This window comes from Aspergillus brasiliensis (genome assembly GCF_001889945.1).
Source record: "Aspergillus brasiliensis CBS 101740 unplaced genomic scaffold ASPBRscaffold_7, whole genome shotgun sequence".
In the NCBI taxonomy this organism is placed as follows: domain Eukaryota; kingdom Fungi; phylum Ascomycota; class Eurotiomycetes; order Eurotiales; family Aspergillaceae; genus Aspergillus; species Aspergillus brasiliensis.
This window is the reverse complement of record NW_027137448.1, coordinates 1,285,502-1,302,719: the sequence shown is the minus strand read 5'-3', so window position 1 is coordinate 1,302,719 and position 17,218 is coordinate 1,285,502. Positions and strand designations below refer to the sequence as shown.

General features: G+C 51.0%; 7 protein-coding genes across 7 annotated transcripts; 2 read left to right on the top strand and 5 right to left on the bottom strand.

The window, feature by feature from the left end:
- Positions 1-82: 82 nt before the first annotated feature.
- ASPBRDRAFT_55892 (putative 2-hydroxychromene-2-carboxylate isomerase) lies at positions 83-987 on the top strand (the record flags this gene model as incomplete). The annotated part of the gene is made up of 5 exons (XM_067627461.1): positions 83-157; positions 230-329; positions 386-669; positions 728-927; positions 960-987. The coding sequence occupies 5 exons, from the start codon at positions 83-85 to the stop codon at positions 985-987; spliced, it is 687 nt and encodes a 228-aa protein (XP_067478522.1).
- On the bottom strand, positions 988-1,731 carry ASPBRDRAFT_44193 (uncharacterized protein). The gene is made up of 2 exons (XM_067625139.1): positions 1,264-1,731; positions 988-1,195 (listed from the first exon to the last, which is right to left on the bottom strand). Exons 1-2 carry the CDS (start codon positions 1,535-1,537, stop codon positions 1,068-1,070), a joined length of 402 nt encoding a protein of 133 aa, XP_067478521.1. The 5' UTR covers positions 1,538-1,731; the 3' UTR covers positions 988-1,067.
- A 514-nt stretch (positions 1,732-2,245) lies between these two features.
- ASPBRDRAFT_30992 (uncharacterized protein) lies at positions 2,246-3,611 on the bottom strand (the record flags this gene model as incomplete). The annotated part of the gene is made up of 5 exons (XM_067622846.1): positions 2,246-2,536; positions 2,598-2,761; positions 2,797-3,012; positions 3,066-3,382; positions 3,442-3,611. The coding sequence occupies 5 exons, from the start codon at positions 3,609-3,611 to the stop codon at positions 2,246-2,248; spliced, it is 1,158 nt and encodes a 385-aa protein (XP_067478520.1).
- Positions 3,612-4,012: 401 nt separating this feature from the next.
- ASPBRDRAFT_30991 (uncharacterized protein) lies at positions 4,013-5,164 on the top strand (the record flags this gene model as incomplete). Its single annotated transcript, XM_067622845.1, has 1 exon — positions 4,013-5,164. One exon carries the CDS (start codon positions 4,013-4,015, stop codon positions 5,162-5,164), a length of 1,152 nt encoding a protein of 383 aa, XP_067478519.1.
- A 400-nt stretch (positions 5,165-5,564) lies between these two features.
- Positions 5,565-6,982, bottom strand: ASPBRDRAFT_127162 (type III PLP-dependent enzyme; the record flags this gene model as incomplete). The annotated part of the gene is made up of 2 exons (XM_067617942.1): positions 5,565-6,613; positions 6,673-6,982. The coding sequence occupies 2 exons, from the start codon at positions 6,980-6,982 to the stop codon at positions 5,565-5,567; spliced, it is 1,359 nt and encodes a 452-aa protein (XP_067478518.1).
- Positions 6,983-9,209: 2,227 nt separating this feature from the next.
- On the bottom strand, positions 9,210-10,240 carry ASPBRDRAFT_44185 (uncharacterized protein). The gene has a single exon (XM_067625138.1). The coding sequence runs from the start codon at positions 9,797-9,799 to the stop codon at positions 9,323-9,325; it is 477 nt and encodes a 158-aa protein (XP_067478517.1). The 5' UTR covers positions 9,800-10,240; the 3' UTR covers positions 9,210-9,322.
- Positions 10,241-10,547: 307 nt separating this feature from the next.
- Positions 10,548-17,056, bottom strand: ASPBRDRAFT_75860 (MICOS complex subunit MIC60). The gene is made up of 5 exons (XM_067629296.1): positions 16,864-17,056; positions 16,683-16,797; positions 15,011-16,626; positions 10,932-14,499; positions 10,548-10,882 (listed from the first exon to the last, which is right to left on the bottom strand). The coding sequence occupies exons 1-5, from the start codon at positions 16,993-16,995 to the stop codon at positions 10,836-10,838; spliced, it is 5,478 nt and encodes a 1,825-aa protein (XP_067478516.1). The 5' UTR covers positions 16,996-17,056; the 3' UTR covers positions 10,548-10,835.
- Between the last annotated feature and the right edge of the window lie 162 nt (positions 17,057-17,218).

Here is a 17,218-nt window from a genome sequence, read left to right as displayed (position 1 = left end):
CACCCTTTGTGATACCTTCATCTTGCTCGTTGGATCACATCATTTTTAGCTTTCTTTCGTCATCTTCATCGGTCTTGAAACCATGGCTGTGCCGCGAATCAATCTCTACTTGGACGTAGTCAGCCCATTCGCCTATCTTGCCTTCAGTATACTAAGAGTGAGCGCTGCATATCCGTTTACTTCATGGCTATAGCATGGACCATCATCACAGCATTCTAACATTCGAAAGAACTCTCCTGTTTTTGCCAAATGCAACATCACCTATATTCCCATATTCCAGGGTGGTCTCATGCACGCATGCGGGAATACCCCCCCTGCCAACATCAAGAGTGCGTACCCTTCAAACCTAGAACACACCATAACCACTTCTAATCATTGTATATAGATAAGGATAAGTGGACTGAGAAAGAGCGCCACCGTTGGGCTCGCTATTTCAACGTTCCAATTTCCCAGACAACCCCCGAAGGCTTCCCGCCACGGACGCTGAGCACTCAGCGTGCGCTCTGCGCAATTTCCCTGAAGCACCCAGACAAGCTTGCGCCGGCCCTTGAGGCGCTCTATCGCTTGTTCTGGGTAGAAGGCAATCCGAACATTGCACAGCCCGAATGCTTCGGCCCGGTCCTTGAAGGGGTACTCGGGAAGGACGTGGCACAGTCTGTGTTGGCCGATGTATGCTACCTGCATCGCGTAATCTCATGTCGAATATATTGCTAACCTAAACTTCTAGATGAACCACCCCGACGTCAAGGCAGCCTTGACTGCAAACACAGATCGAGCATTCAAGTCAGGCGCATTTGGCATACCCTGGTTTGAGTGCACCAATGACAAGGGTGAAACTGACACATTCTGGGGAGTGGATCACCTGGGACAGGTTGCGCAGTTCTTGGGACTAGATATCAAGGCGGACAAGGGGTTTAGAGCAGTTTTGTGAGCGTAGACTGCTATTTTTGCAACTCCAGAGTTCATCTTCATCTTAAGCAAGCTTGACGTATGCATGAATCCATCCATTAAATATCATATTATATCATATCTTATTTGCTTGATAGTAATATAGTACACTCCCCAGGTTATACCTTCTTCCCCCTCCCCGAATTATTCATACTCATATGCCTCTCCTGCAAAAACTGAATAATCTTCTCCCTCTCCAAATTCTCAATACACCGAATCTCATCCGGATCCGCCGGCTCGGCACCATCTAATAGCCAGATACTCAATCAGCACACATCATCACAAAGAAGAAAAGAAAGGAGAGAGATATCTTACCATTCCCATTATCCACGCCCTCCCCATTCCCACCACCCACCATCAACGACCGCACATGTTCCCATGTACTATTCAAGAAATCCCCCGGCGCCGGCGCCGATGCCACATCATCAAACATATTCTTCACCTCCTTGACACCAGATTGCGCCATATCACTGAGTGAATTTTGAGGGGTCATCATCGAGTTTCCATTCGAGCTGTCGGTCGTCGACGCGGGTTCTTTGTAGCCCATTTCTCGGGCGGTTTCGCGGGCGGTGTCGTCGACGGTTTTCATTGTCAGATAGATATATGTAAATGAAATAGAAAACGAGGAGAGTGTGCTTTTGTAGATGTATAGTAGTAGATGTAGTAGTAGTTTATTTCTAGATAGATCAGCTGTAAATGAATGAATGATTGGAGGGTTTGAATTAATGTATTTAGTATGTGGCCGATGACATCAAGTTAGTGCCGGTGGATCATGATATCATCGTCGTCAGCCTTGTGGACCCTCGGGGTTTTGCGGGTGTTGGTCACTGGTCACTGGCCACTGGGCAAAGGCTGGCGGCCTTGGTTCGATGGGGGTTAGGGGTAGGGGTAGGAAACTAGGAATGGTTATGGTTCAGCCTTATAGGGTGGTTGAAGTTAAGGCTAGTGTCTATTTATTATCGTGTTTCTTGTTTGGCCACCTGAATTTCGTGTGGTACATAGTAATCTACGTGAATATCTAGCTACTCGACTTTTTTGGTCCGACTGCGATGAGATTAACGCATGAAATTTATGAACGTAATAATGCCTGATGATGATTTTTTGTGCTGTGATAACCAAAGTCTATCCCTAGTGACTTTAGAAGAATAATAGATAGCGAGGAAGTATCAGGTAATATAAAGTGAGACTATCAAGCCACAATTTTTTTACCACTAATCCAAGGAAGTATTTTAACAACTAGTAAATCTAATTCTACCAGTATTCCGCAAATATGCACAGCTGACAAAGCATCAATTCTCTAATATGAATCCATCATGAAGGGAGTCTGGAGTAACTCTCTTGCCGGTAATCTTTCGCGAGGGTCTTTCTGCAACATAAGGAAAAGAAATGATGTGAGAGTCTCCACATTCTCAGCATCAAAATTCTCCGGTAACCTATCCCTGAGGTACACTTGGAAGTCCCCATTCTTCTGGTTGTCAGAACCAAGTCTTTGCTCAATAAAAGAAATGTGGTCATTGTCTATCTCCTCCCATGTGAGGCCGAATGTATCCAAAGGAAACAATGGCTCGTTCGTTGCAAGTTCAAATATCTTCGCAGAAGAATTAGAAAGTAAGTCTGGGTTGCCACGGAGAGAAACTTTTGCAACATACCAAACAACCCAAGGTCCAGATGTCTATGGCAGTGCCTACGGCAATATCACCGGTATGTCGTTGTATTAGCTCAGGTGCACGCAAGCCCAGAGGTGTTACTGGTTTTTGGTCACAGCATTGGAAAAATTGAGCTGATATTGCATGTGACGAATCAGTAAATTCGGCTGGACAAGATATAGTACGAACAGGTGTATCTTACCTCCGCCCAGATCCCCAATCCTTATTTCAAGCGTTGAAAAATGCTCCTTACGCAACTGGCCCCGGCGCCTCTGGGTAGGCATCAAATATTTGGGGGCGCTGTCATCTTCGATCACACCTTCTAACCACTTAACCGGGCTGAACTCGGGAGGCTGTAACAATGCCTCCATGTCCGTAGCTCCCGTAACTGAGAACAGAATGTTTGCCGGTTGAAGATCTGCATTGAGCGTATTAGTGTGTTGCTTACACAATCGATGAGCCCCGACATACCACAATGGACGATACCTGACTGGTGAAGATAGTCAAGCCCCAGCAAAAGTTGACGGGAAACAGCCCGAATATATCCGACTTCACGCGGACTTCCAGTGATTGTCATTGCTGCCCCGTCGGATATCATCACGGGGAAGACAAGACATAAGTGAGTTCCATTTGGACCTGTACGGTAAAAATGATCGAGTAGTTCAATAACGTGTCTTTTTCCGGGGTGATATATGTCGGAATCCGACATCGCAAGAAGGATTGCAAGCTCCCTATTGTCTGTAGATGCTTCTGCTTTTAGGATCTTTAGCACGACTTGTTGCGAGTTCCTTCAATATATTACAGCCTGTTAGCTAATATCTGTATTTTATGGTAATATAGTACTCACTCTAGTTGATCCTTTGCAAGCCATACTGTCGAGTATTGGCCATAGGCTAACTTCGCTATGACTCTGTATCTTTGGTGGAATACGTCATGGAGATGAACGGGATGATAGCCCCCATGGCGGTATTCTTCAACGAGCTCTACTACATCGTGGATTCTTTCAAAGCGGCGCATATCTCAAGTCAAGAGTGAGGCTTTCCTGGGAAATGTTTAGGTTGGATAAGAGGCTGTTGTTGAGCCATATGTTGTAGTCCCTAGCATGTGCCGTCAGGCTTAACACCTATTTAAGAGAAATGACCATGGACAGAGAATAATATAATGCAAACAGTAGATCTACAAGAAGCGTGGATGCCTCAGACATCAACAACCCCACGCCAGATCTTATAGATTACCCGATGAGGATTAGCGTGCCCCTCTCCCCCCTCCGAATCTTTACTGCGGCTTCAACTTCAACATCCACTCCATCCAATTCCTCCGCATCAATCGTTTCGTCTTTCTTTTTCCCTGCATATCATAGACTTAGACTTAGACTTACCATACCACCAACCACACTTACATACACCGAAAGAAACAAGATGGCCCCTATTCCTATAACAATTTTAACCGGCTTCCTGGGCAGCGGCAAAACGACGCTCCTGCTAAACCTAATCCCTCAACTCCCACCCACCTACCGACTGGCACTGCTCAAGAACGAATTCGGCGATGTAGCAATCGACTCCCAACTCGCCTCCACCTCCTCGATCAGCGGCGTCCGCGAACTCCTCAACGGCTGCATCTGCTGCAACCTCGTCGGCCAGCTCAGCGACGCGCTCTTCCAGCTCCTCGACGAAGTGAAGCCCGACCGCATCGTGATCGAGACCTCCGGGTCCGCATTCCCCGCCACCCTAGCGATGGAAGTTAATCGGCTGGCGCGCGAACACCCAGGCACATTCAGCTTGGATGGCGTGATTAGCGTGATCGATGTGGAGAATTGGGAAGGGTATGAGGATACGAGTTATACGGCGAAACTGCAGGCACGGTATACGGATCTGATTGTGTTTAATAAGTGGGAGGTGGCCGGGGAGATGAAGTTTGAGATTTGTTTGGATCGGGTCGGGGATTTGGAGGTGGAGACGCCGTGGGTGAAGAGTGAGAAGGGACGGGTGGATAAGGATGTGTTGTTGGGGATTGATGGGGCGTTGTTTGGGAAGGAGGAGGGGATGGTGGATGGGGTGAATGGGCATGAGCATAGCCATGGGGAGAAGGGGCATAAGCATGAGCATGGACATCAGTCCGAGGTGGAGGTGCTGTCGGTGACGCTGAAGGCGAAGGAGGATGGGGCTGTGGTGGATACCAAGGCGCTGGTGGAGAAGTTGTTGCGCGCGGCGAACAAGGAAGAGGTGTATCGCATTAAAGGCGTCATGCGGTGCTCGACTGCTGCGCCGCCGGCCGCGTCGGAGGAAGAGGAAGAGCAACAGCAAAAGCCGGGCCAATCGGTGGCTGTGGATGCGGATGGTCCGGCAGCAAGGCACTACATCCTGAACTGGGCGTTTGGGCGCTGGACGTTCACGCCGTCTGATATGGTGGCCGAGACGGTCGATCCTGCAGTGGCGGCTAGAATTACCTTTATTCTGGCCCGGTATGAGTCGGGCAAGTGGAAGAAGAGGCTGGAGGCGGGTGGCCTGGTTCAGGTTGCGGAGGGTAGTACTAGCGAGGGGGCGGAGTTGGTGGTTGAGAGACTGGTCTAGATGGGTCTGTTTTAACATGTTGTTGCTTTCTGCCAGATATAAGATTGGGCATGATGCTGGAGCTGGCTCGGCATCGGATGACCTGCTGATTGCGGGGCTGAGTTATGTATACATGAAGCTACGATGACAGTGGGGGGTTCATGTTAAAGGTCAGGATAGACTAGAATTAGACACGAATCTTGCTGCAATGAAGACAGGGGAAACCCATTAGATGGAAAAGACATATATGGCCATATATACAGACACTTCGGTAAAGTGCACACTGTATTCAACCGAACATCTACTCTAAAAGCACAAAAACACATTTATTAACGAAGCAGGTCAGCGAGCGACCTGCTAAGTATCAAGCAACATATAGGTACCAAACACAGAAGCCAAAAAATATCAACAAACAGTGTATCTAGTACTCGAGGAGCGCAGAAGCCCCGGCTTCGCTAGAGATGTAAATCACCTCGTGGTTGTCCGAAAAGCCGTTGAAGCGGGTCGCGCTACACTTGGTGTAGGCTCCCATCTCCTCGAAGTAAAGCCAATCTCCAACTTCCAGCAGACCTGGCAGTTCAATGCGCTTGGAGATAACGTCAATGCCGTCACAGGTCGGCCCCCAGATCGAGTACGTGACACCCCCCGAAGTCGCAGCATAAGGGGAGTTGGCGACCGACGCACAGGTCAGAATCTGGGCCACGGGATGCTGGTGGTCAAAGATGATGTTGGAAAAGTTTCCATACACCCCGTCATTGAGGTACAGCATGTAGGCGTCGTTGGTCGGGTCCTCCGGGTCGCGCACCTCACGGCGAGCGATGATGTTGGCCGCCAGAGTGAATGCACTGGCGACATAGTAGCGACCCGGTTCGGCAATGACCCGGATGTTGGGCGGGAAATAGGTGTCCAACGCCTCGCTCAGGACGCCGGCGAATTTCTCGAAGGTGTCCTGAGAGAAACCGCCACCGACATCCAAAGTGTGCAGTTCGTGGCCAATCTCGGCGGCTTGGTCGAAAACGAGGCGTGCGTCCTGCACGGCTTTCAGGAAAGCCTTAGGATCCTCAGCGCCCGATCCGACGTGAAAGCTCACGCCGACAACCTTCAGCTCGAGCTGGTGCGCCAATTCGAGGAGCTGACGAGCAACGTCCAGGGAAGCTCCGAATTTCATGCTGAACTGGCACAGGCTGTTCGAATCATCCGTGAGGATGCGCAGATAAAGCTCAGCCTCCGGGTAATTGGCCTTGATCTTGTACAGCTCGTCGGCGTTGTCAAAGGTCATCTGCTTGACGCCCACCTGCGCGGCGTAGCGCAGATAGGACTTGGTCTTGCAGGGCTGCGCGTAGATGATGCGGCTCGGGTCGATGCCGGTGTCAAGGGCCAGATCGATCTCTGCCTTGGACGCACAGTCAAAACCATTTCCGAGTTTAGCCATGAGGCGAAGGATCTCCGGGTCCGGGTTGCACTTGACCGCTATTGACTCAATGTTAGCCGCTGTCACGAAGATCCCCCATGGAGCATCCAGTCCTTACCGTAGAAAGGCCGAACACGGCTCAAGTTCATTTTCCAGCGCAGATGCTGGCGGTAGACCTCGCCCATGTCTGCCACGTAAAACGCATCCTCTTCTCCTGGCGCGCAGCTGTCCACATTGACCTCCGCTGCGCGCTTCTTCAGGATGTCCAAGACTAGTTCCTTGGCAGCCAACCTGGATTGCGATAAATCGTCCCCTCCATGATTGCTGAATTGACCATGATCCCAATTGAGATTATAGTCGGGTTTCTCCTGGCAGTATCTAGGAGTGCATACTTCAGCAGGTACACAAGCAGTCGGTGCCATAACCATGCGCGCTGCGACGGAGCACGGAATAGGTCTTTTTAAAAAGAAGTAAAGTAATAAAAAAAAGAAGGTTGTTTTTAACGCGACTGCGTGTTAGGGAGGGCGAAAAGATTCGCAACCGAAGTTGACTGGACCAAGCCTCCTAGACCCTTCCTCCTTCAGAGGAAGAACCGTCAGAGAAGTCCTATGCGGCAGCTCAAGAAATGAGGGAATGAGCGGAGTGGGCGTCAGGAGGTTAAAAAGAGGAGCACCGGACGAGAAGACGGGAGTCGACACCAGCAGGAGGGGGAATGTTGTTAAGAGTGTCGCGGGGACGTCTCGGAGATACAATGTGACGAAGAACGAAACGCGAGGCTACGAGAGCCGTGGTGAGCTTGGAGCCTTTGGAACTGGTGGATTCCAAAGGCCTTGAAAATGCGACGTAGATATGGGCGAGGGAAAAAAAAACAAGGTTTTTTCCCAATAAGAAGAAATCTGACGCGACCAGCCACTGATCAGCAAGCTTGTATGACAGCTCCGACGAGAAATTGAAAGGGGTTGCGAGATTTAATTTCTGGGTCCGGGGGGAGGAGGAGGGGGGGGAAGGGCGAGGAGGCCAGAGGTGCGTGCAGAGTTTTAACGACTTGGACGCGGAGGTTAGGGCAAAGGGCACGGCGTCAGGCAGACACCCCGGGGAAAAGGGAACGATCTCGATGAGTCGAAATACGAGGACGGCTGAGCGCTGCACGAAACCCAGCAAGGAATGAGAAAAATGGATGAGGACTTACCGCAATGGCTCGAACAAAGGGACGATGCAGAACGAAGTCGAAGAGAGAGAGAGAGAGAAAGCAGCGTCAGACTGAATGGAGGAGGAATGAGAGAGTCAGCGAGTGGTTCTCGTGGGGGGGCAGATTACGGCATCTCCCGAATCGTCGTGCCCCTCTCCCGTCACCGCTCGGTATGATACTGTATGGTATGTATAGTTTGTATAGTATGTCATCTTACCTCTGGCTCTACTTCGCCCTTCCATCATTATTTCCCTCACCTCCAACGTACCCCGGGGTGGATCTCTGCACTTCACACAGTATGGTTACTTTTGCTCCCTTCCCGCCAGTAATGGTTGACGTGGTCTCAATCTTGCTGCCTGTCTCCTGTTCCATGGGAACCTGGCAGATCCCCTTGCTCGTTAATTCGGCCTGATGCCCTCCCGATTTTCCCTCACTTTCCAATAGATCAAGTCCCTGAAGATCCGTCGTCTAAATCCTGGGCCTACGGACAGTTTACTAGTGTACCAGACAGTTTGAGCCACTTTCTCCCTCGAACCACATGCGTATGCTTTATCACCATAGGACGGTGGTTGCTCAGCACCTGGCCCCCCCGCGGGATGGGTCATCCGTACGATCTAGATAGATGCGTACGTAGTTCCTACTCCTCCGTACTTCCCGCGCGTCTGGCAAGGAAGACAGATTAGTGGTTCCTCGGCTTTGAAAGAAAGAGGTCCGGGCAAGTCATTCCCGTGAGCTAGAATTTGAACCGGCTATACATAGTCGTACATGGTAGTATAGGCCCGGAACAGACTGTTCCTGGTTTCGCCACTTAAGCCTGTTTCTTGGAAAGTGCGGCATGACGCGCTGCCGTCCGTCTTCTGGATGCCCTTCTTATTAGCCGCCTGTCCATTGGTTCACAAAGCTTGACCGCCGTGGCCCGTTCATCGGCAGTATTCTAATCGCTCCACCCGGGCGGTGACAGACCCTGATCTACAGTTATGTGGCACGTGATGGACATCCTATTTGCACCACCCATCAAGAACGTTGATGGTGAAGGATAATAATAGATCTTGCTTGTTTAATACGACTGTCTCACAGAGTTGAACAATGTGTATCTCTATGTCTCATTCCGCTATGGAATGTTATACCAGACTGAGTCAGGAGTGGCGAAGCAGTCGGACCGTCCTAGTACTGTACTAAATATATCTCTTGGACTGAAGACACGGATGGGTTCTATCAGCGATCTCACGGCATCATGTGGCAGTGTATACCACACTACTAGTACTATCACTTGATTCCTGCGCATTGACGACATTGAAAAGCTGAAAACAAAAATATCAATAGTATCAATAACCCTCTAGCAATAGGCCAAAGAATAAATCATTATCACTATTATCATTTGTACAATGACAAAAGAGAACCCAAAGGCCACTTCTCATCAACACTACAAACTAATAACATAATTACATGATTCATATACTCATACATTCATAGCAGACACCCCAAGGGCTGCAAATCCAATGCAATAATCCAAAAAAAAATAACCTCAGATAACCAAACCAAACGGAACCAGCCGTTTGTCCCCAACATCCGCCCAAAATCAACGCTTAACCCCAATCAAAGGCCACCGTACCTTCCTCGGATCAGTCTCAATCTTCCCACGCTCACGAGTCGGACCAGCCAGTTGACTACTACTAGCACTTGCAGGATTGAGGCTACTACTACTCTTCGAGGCCGTCGTCGTTGTCGTTGTTGTCGTTGTCGAACGGACACCACCACACTTCGCCGACCACGCATTCATATTCGCAGGACGCTTCCCTTTGTCTTTGTTCCGATTTGTTGCCGCCGCCGCATCAGGACGATAAGTAAGTTGATTGATAGGATCCTGCTTGAATTCCTGCCGCTTCCAGCTGTTTGATGACTGGTCAAATGTCAGTGCCTGTGCAGGGTCGAACATCAGTGGGACCAGATCTTCTCGTTTACGGTGCTGTGCGTTTGAACGTCTTAGCCCTCCACTCACCGCGGGATTTGCCTTGTTGGCATTGAGGTTGAACTTGCGTTGCGAGGGTAGGGACATTCTCGTAGGTTGCTGAAAGAGAAGGTTGTGACTATGGGTAGGTAAGGTTGTTCAATTGGTGGGAGGGATGTAGGAAATAGGTAGGTAATGATAGTCGATGTAGAGGATAGTAGGGAAGAGGGTGTAGAGGGACAGATGTGATAATGATGATGGTGGGATTTAAAATGGGTGCCAATAATTCATGAAAAGTAAAGATGATGATACGAGATGGGGGTTGGGGGCTTCTCCAACTGCTTATATGTTGTGAAGCCAGGAATTTTGGTTATGAGATGAGGCCCGCTTGGAGTTCTTATTATGTCAAAACAAAGAGGAGGCTTACGGTTGATGTTTCAGTTCGTTGTGGCTGCTTCTTTTGTTTGAACCGGGGCCTTGTGCATGGGGACGGCATGCTTGGAAGGAAGTAAGAAATGTGTTGAGGAACAGTGGCCCGACAAGAAGGTTAAGTATGAGTATGAGATATTCCATCGTCGTCACGACGATGATCGTGGACCGGTGAAGAACCCACAATTTTCAATGAAAGGACGTGAGTTTCAGTTAGACAGCGTCACCTGATCCGCAGTCTGGAGGCACTATTTGGTATATCGGCAATTATCTGCTGTGAGGTATAATATCCTTCATTCTCAGCAAGTTATTGTTCTTTTATGCCCCGAAAGGACTGTTCTGGCCATACAATGCCAGAGGGGATATAATGAATATGAATACGGCAATACCGTGGATAACCGACTATCTTTGCTTAAGTTTCACGAAGGCCAGATTAAAGTGATTATCAATCGAAAAAGGATGTAAATATAATACAAGAATTGTGAGACGGAACTTCCGTGAAATAGAAAAGGAAACAAACGCTAGGAACGTCTCGAAATCAACAGGGGTATAATAACAAGGAAACAACAGTCTTTCTCTTCAATTTGCCGCATTCACAACCACAAAACCCATCTGACACCTGAAAGCAAGCCTCGAAAAACGCCTCTCAAGATCTTGAAAGCCATCACAATCAGCCAAACCCACCAGAGCATACCAACCAGTGCCCATTCGAGCATCACGAATCCAGTGCGCCGTACCCAGCGCAACCGGCGATGACGCCGTCTGACTCCTTTGTCGAGTGTATCGCTCAGCTGCTTGACAGCAAGCGTACTCGTCGTGTTGAGTTGGATGCTCAAGTCCTCCGCGTCCTGTGTGGCTGCCTGAACACGCGGGGAGATGGTCTCATTGATAATGTCCTCAAGCTTGTTTAGTTGCGATCTTAAAGGGGATGAGATCGAGCCAGAAAAATTATCTATGGATCGTTGAAACGAACGATGGGTTTTCTCGAAGCTTCGGAACAGACCTTGTGCGGCTACATCGTACTCATAGAGCCGAGTCACTTGAGGTACAGAAGCATCTGTACCGAAGGTGCGCCGAAGGAAGTCTGGTGGTGGCTGCCGCACACATTCTGCTCGCCGGGTGATCTCTCGGGCTTTGATTCCCGAAGAAAGAAGAAGCGCTCGAGTCCGCTCAATTTCACGCTTCCCTGGAACACCAGCAACAAGCGAGCTAGATATGCTGCGATTGGATATACTCCAGCTTCTTGACTCAGTTTCCAGTCTTGGACGTTTTCCCTGGGTCGACGAAGTAGTGTCTGCTCTCGCTTGAGCAAGACCTGTGACAGGAGGCCTCGTCAGGCTGAAGGGAACACCGACATCTTTAATTTTACCTTTCTTGAATTGTTCCCGCGTAGTATACAGTTCATGGCTGATTCGTGGTTTCTCATGACGCGTTGCCGGTGTATGAAGAGATGTGGAAAACCCACCCACTTCTCTCTGTGAGTCCGTCGTATCGATGTCAGCACCGTTCTTGGAAGGACTGCCATAGGCAGACGGTTGATGCTCCTCCAATCGATCTTGCCTAGCCGTAGAGGCAAAGGGAGACACGGCAAGCACATTGCCCTTCGAGTTGATTTTCTCGATGTTTCTGCGTGAGCTTCGATTGGCATCATCGGAGAACGTAGGGAACCGGCGCAGAAGAGACTTGGCACCAGACATCCTATCACCTCTAGCTTCTTCCGGGTCATCAAGAGGATCAGAAACAGAAGTATCTGTGCTTGAAACGGAAGATCTCCGTGACTGTGCCACATTATCCTTTTTAAGTATTAAATCCCCTACTTTCGACATTTCGTTGCCCACTTTCTCTGCGATCTTCCCAGGGCCCTTGAATATCCCACGCAGCTTAGATTCGCCTTGGACTGCGTCTTTGCGGTTCTGTGAGTTTACCTTTGATGGATCTTCCTGAAATGCTGAAGAGACTCGATCGGGAAGCGGGCTTGGCTCCAGCCGGCCACCCTGAGGAATACCCTCAGGATGCCCAACGGAAGTATCTTTCCGCGAAATCGCCGAAACCATGGAGCTATCATCTGCGATATCTTTTGCCCGAATATTGCTCTTGCTCCGCTCATGTCGAGCACCGATGGCACGTGAGAAGCGACCCTTTGTAGGAGACGGTGAACGGCTTGAGGGTGGAGATAGATTGGACGCAATGCTCGGAAACATGCCGACCTGCGCATGGAGCTCGGGTGACCTGCTCTCTGCAGTTGCTAAAGTTGTCAGGGGATCGTAGCGATCATCGACGCTCGGGATGGAGGATATAGAACTTCGCTTCCCCTCCGACCAGGCCCAAGTAGGAGATTTTCCGGTCAGATAATGTGGAAAGGTGTCATGGGTTGGCGTCAGTCTGGTATCCATGGCGGTGTCGTAATGAGCCTCAGAGGCTCGAAGTCGTGAGGCGCCGGGCTGTGGGGACACGTCCTTTCTAGAAGATAAGGTATTATCCATAGGCGACTTCCGGTACAAATGCCCATCAGCACTGGATATGCTTGAAGAACTACTTGATAACAGCCCGAGTTTATGCCTCTTAGAGTCTGTTGCTTTTCCCGATGCTTCGATTCCATGTCCACTACGGCCAGAGCCGTGGAACCTGTGCCGACGCCGCCCACGCCCGACCCTATTGAATTCTGTCGCCAGAACAGAGCGTGAATCGGACAAGGAGGTACGAGAAGCGGGATGTTCCGACTCTAGCGATTGCCGGTTATTTTGTAGCTGCTCCGGTGGTTCCAAGGGCGTTTGATCATCATCAGGAGTAATAAGGATCGAGGGATCTGGGTAGAGGTTATTCCCGTCCCTATCAACGATCTTACTCTTATTATGTCCTTCCTCAACCCAGGCGGCGTCAGAAAGGAACTCTGCTGGGTCAATGACCCAGTCTGACCGTGGCCTGCGTGCCTTGACGCTACTAGCGCGGCTGGCACGTCTGAGGCTTGAAGGAGGAGAGACGGCCAGATGATCAATCTCGTCCATCTCTGCACGCGGCGTATCATCCTTGCAATTATGAAATGATGGAAGCCGCAGACATTCAAGGGGACCGTGGTGTTGTTGGCTGTATTCAGCTTGCACCGAATCAACCCATTGGTGGACTTTCTCCGTATCGTACCATCCAGCTGCCTCCGTGTCTATTGCACATCGCTCACGAAACCTCACTTTGCGATTGCGAATACACTGAAGAGGATTGTAGACACGGTGGGATGGAAAGCCACTGCTATTCACAGACGTTGAATCCGCATTATGATCATCGATGGGTTGTAGAGGAGGAAGGGAAGGAAGCAATCGTAAATATTCCGAGAATAGCTCAAAATGGCGACGAGCCTTTTCAGCTCGAGCGAGTGTGCTCTCTGAGAAGCCCTGCGGCAAGGGTTCCGATCCAGCGGAGTGTGGAAGTAGACTTGCCACTGAAGATGGCGCATGAGTAGATGGGCCACCCTGTTGACTGGAGCCGACCATTCTGGTACGATCTTCTCCCGGTGCTTGTGTGATCCTTTGACCGTGTTGAGAGCCGCCCTGTCCCAGGTCGGCTCCTGGAACTGAGGCATGTCTATCAGTGTATGAAGCGGATGGTTGACCACCTGCCAGAGCCCATCTACCCCCCGAAAGTCGATTTGAAGCAGAGCGACCCAGGCTGTTTCTTTTCCTCGACTCGCTCAAATTCAAGGCAAGATTCACTATCTGGAGCGAATCCCTATCAAGACCCACGGTGGCCTGATTGTCCGACTGGTTGGTATGCGACTCCTGAGGGGTCGCATCCTGCTCCAAATTTGAAGGAGCAGGTGCCTCCTCCGCTGCCGTGGGTTCCGTATGCTCCCTTTGATTGGTATGCCCCGCATGTTCCACCTGCGATGCCTTCTGTTCTTTATGTCGAATCCAAGGGAATCGCGATCGCTTCTTCGGAACCACCAGGTCAGGTTCGGGTGCCTCACGCTTCTCCTTACGATTGGATTCTGACCGGCGAGGGAGGTATTGACTTGTCCGCAAGCTCCTGGATCTGGGTAGAAAAGATGAATCAACTAGGAACCCGCCGGAGCTGGGTGTCCGGCGTTGGGCCCGGCCTCCTTTATCGCCCTCCCGAGAGCTGCTACCGAGAGTGCTGCCCTCTAGCTCTCCACTCGCTCGTCCCTCGTTCATATGCGCACCCTTTCGTCGGTCGGAATTATCATTAGATGTATTGTATCGTAACTCTGTCTGCGGCTCATTGGTTTCAGGCATAGGAGGTGTAGGTGGATAGGATTCATTGGTCTTTGGCGACATCAAAGCTATGGTGACGAAGTGGTCCGTCCCGCGGGATAGGAAAGGGGGCAACGTCCACGAGTAAAGGCCAACATGAGGATATGCGAGAAACTCCTAGAATCCAGTCATGACTTCTGAACGGCAAACTGGGATCTAAAAGGATCAATCTGGACACCCCCTCGTCCTCGTTGTCCAGATGTGGTCTGACGATCGCTACTGGATCAGTAGGCAGCAGATGCATCATGCGCCGCGGCCCACGTGGAACTGCAAACACGACAAACAATCCCCAGGTTCGTTATCAACTTATCAAATAGCTGACAAGTGACCCTCCAGGCATACGTTGTGCAGCAGTGGGATTTCTGACTAGTGCTTAAAGCTTCCAACTAGTGTACAATATACAGAGGAAAATATCTAGCATTGACTCTAACAACGCAGGCGGACAACTAGAGGTACAATTCCTGTAGATAGGAGGCATGAGGTACAAGAAAGCTAAAACGATGTCGAGAAGGTTACTCTCTACTCAACCCTCAAACATTGTAAACGCGCCTCAGTTTCAATCACCTGTAGAAAAATCATGTCAGCTCGAGTCATTCAGACGAACAGAGTTTCTAGGCGGAATCCTTACCTCCAGAGCTTGCTTAACTTCCAACACTCTGCGAACATCCACAAGCCAGTCCTTGCTCAGGATCTTAGCCCATCCGGAGAGACTGTTCATCTCACGAGCAGCAGCATCGAGGTTGCCTTCTTCCAGGAGGCTCTCGGTCCGGTACAGCACACTCTCCACATCGTCGCTACCGGCAACAGCATCCTTCTTGAACATGACCTTGCTCAGGACGACACTGGCTGCGTGGCTAGCGATACCTGCATCTTCGGGCAGAAGACTGGCCTTGCGCACCTCATCAGCGACCCGGCGGAAGCGCTCGATGATCTGGGAGGTCGAAGGGATTCCACGCTGGTAAGCGGCAGGGTTGATGGAAGAGATAGCAGCCTCAACCACGGGGTCCTCAGCGGCCAATTCCTTCACGGCGACAAGCTCGCGGACGAAGGGGCGAGGGACTGCGGAGCGATCAACAACGGAGCGCACAGCATCAACAGCCACCTGAAGTTGTTGGGTCCTAAGGTTGCTGTCAATGACCTCTCTCCAACCAGAGGTAAGCTTCTCCAGCTCGCTGACGTTGGCAGTGAGTTCGTTCAACTTGCTGAGACGGCCTTCGCGCTCGCGCTCCACGAGCTCCTTGACTTCGTGCAGGTACTTGCGGTTGAGCTCAATGGCTTGCTCAACCAGCTCGTTCTTGAGACGCTGTTCGGCCACCTCCTGAGCTCTCTGCAGCTCCGTTCTGATCTTCTCCTGGTAGGCATGAGCCAACTTTTCACGCTCAGCCTCGAATTCCTCACGGTACTGGGCGGCATCGGCCGCACGCATTTCGTCAAATCGACGGATGAGCTCCCGAGCAGACTCATCGAACGTAGCATGGGCCTGCTGGATCTCCTCCTGCGCAGCACGGCGGGCCTCCTCGCGGACAGCGATGATCTTCTCTCCAACCTTCTGGAGTTCCTCCTTGGCCTTGGCCACGGGCTTCGAGTACTTGCCGGAGTTCTCATCAGCGCTGATGACGGTGATCATGTCGTTGAACGTCTTCACCAGCTCCTGAACGATTGCTTCATCTCCCTCGTTGACCTGGGCAAATTCGAGAGGGGTGATAGCAGGAATGGCCGGTTGTCTGGGTTCCTCCTTCTCAGCAGCCTTGGAGCTTGCCTCCTTGGCGGCCTTCTCCTCCTTAGCCTTTACGACAGCTGTGGTCTTGTCCTCGGGCTTAACGGCGGCGGACTTGGCTTGCGCTTCGGAGCTCTTCTGAGTCGGAGTGGCACTCATGTGGGGGCCCTTCTGAGAGACATCGGCTCCCGAAGATTCCTCCTCGGCGACCTTCGAGGTAAGTCCGCTCTTGCTTGGGATAGTGATCTTGCTTCCTTCATCCCTTGGGGTCGGGTTCAGGCGGTTCTGGTTTCTCAAAGTGTTCGGGAATCGACGGTAGAAGTCACGCTCTTCGAAGTAAAGGACACTCTCCTCACCATAGGGAATGTATTCGGTAAAGAAATCGTGGAAGTTATCGAATTTCAAAGCCAGGAAAACGCCGCCGCCGTATGCGAATCCGGAGGTGAGCAGCAAGTAGAGAAGGAATCTGCGGAAGCGTCCACCCTTGGGAGCTGGGGTAGGAGGAATAGAGGGAGGGATAGTGGACCCTATCGAACATCAGCACTGGGGAAGCTGGCGACTTAACTTATCAGAGCATTCGTACCTTGTTCGGTGGGCGATGGCTTGGGGACGGTCTCTGGGGGAACAGCTGACCCGGAGGACGGAGTAGCGGGCGTAGGAGCAGCGGTGGTAGGGGGCTTAGAATCGGCGAAGAACCTCTGCATGGAATTGAGACGAGATTAGTCGGGATGCTTATGACTCGACTGCGGATGCCGTCACCGTACCTGACCTGAAAGCCGGCTGCTTGCTCCGGCTCTGGACAGCCATTGGGAGGCCGTCCGCTGACGAGCGGAGGACAGCAGCAACTGTCGTCCCGGTGCAACAGAAGAGCGCAGCATCATGGGCCGCACTACCATGGAGATGAGCGCTGAGAGCTGGCTTGGTTGAGGGGTTGGTGTTGATGGGAGTGAAAACGCGGACCGGAATTGGGATAGGTGCTTTTACGATCCGCTCCGATCCTGCACCGCCAGAGAGTGGCTCAGCTCGGGTCACCTCGCACCGCCCGCGCCGGCTGTCCGGATAGACCGAGCTAGCTGTCTTATACAATCATCTTTTCCACAAACTAGCTTAACATCAGTA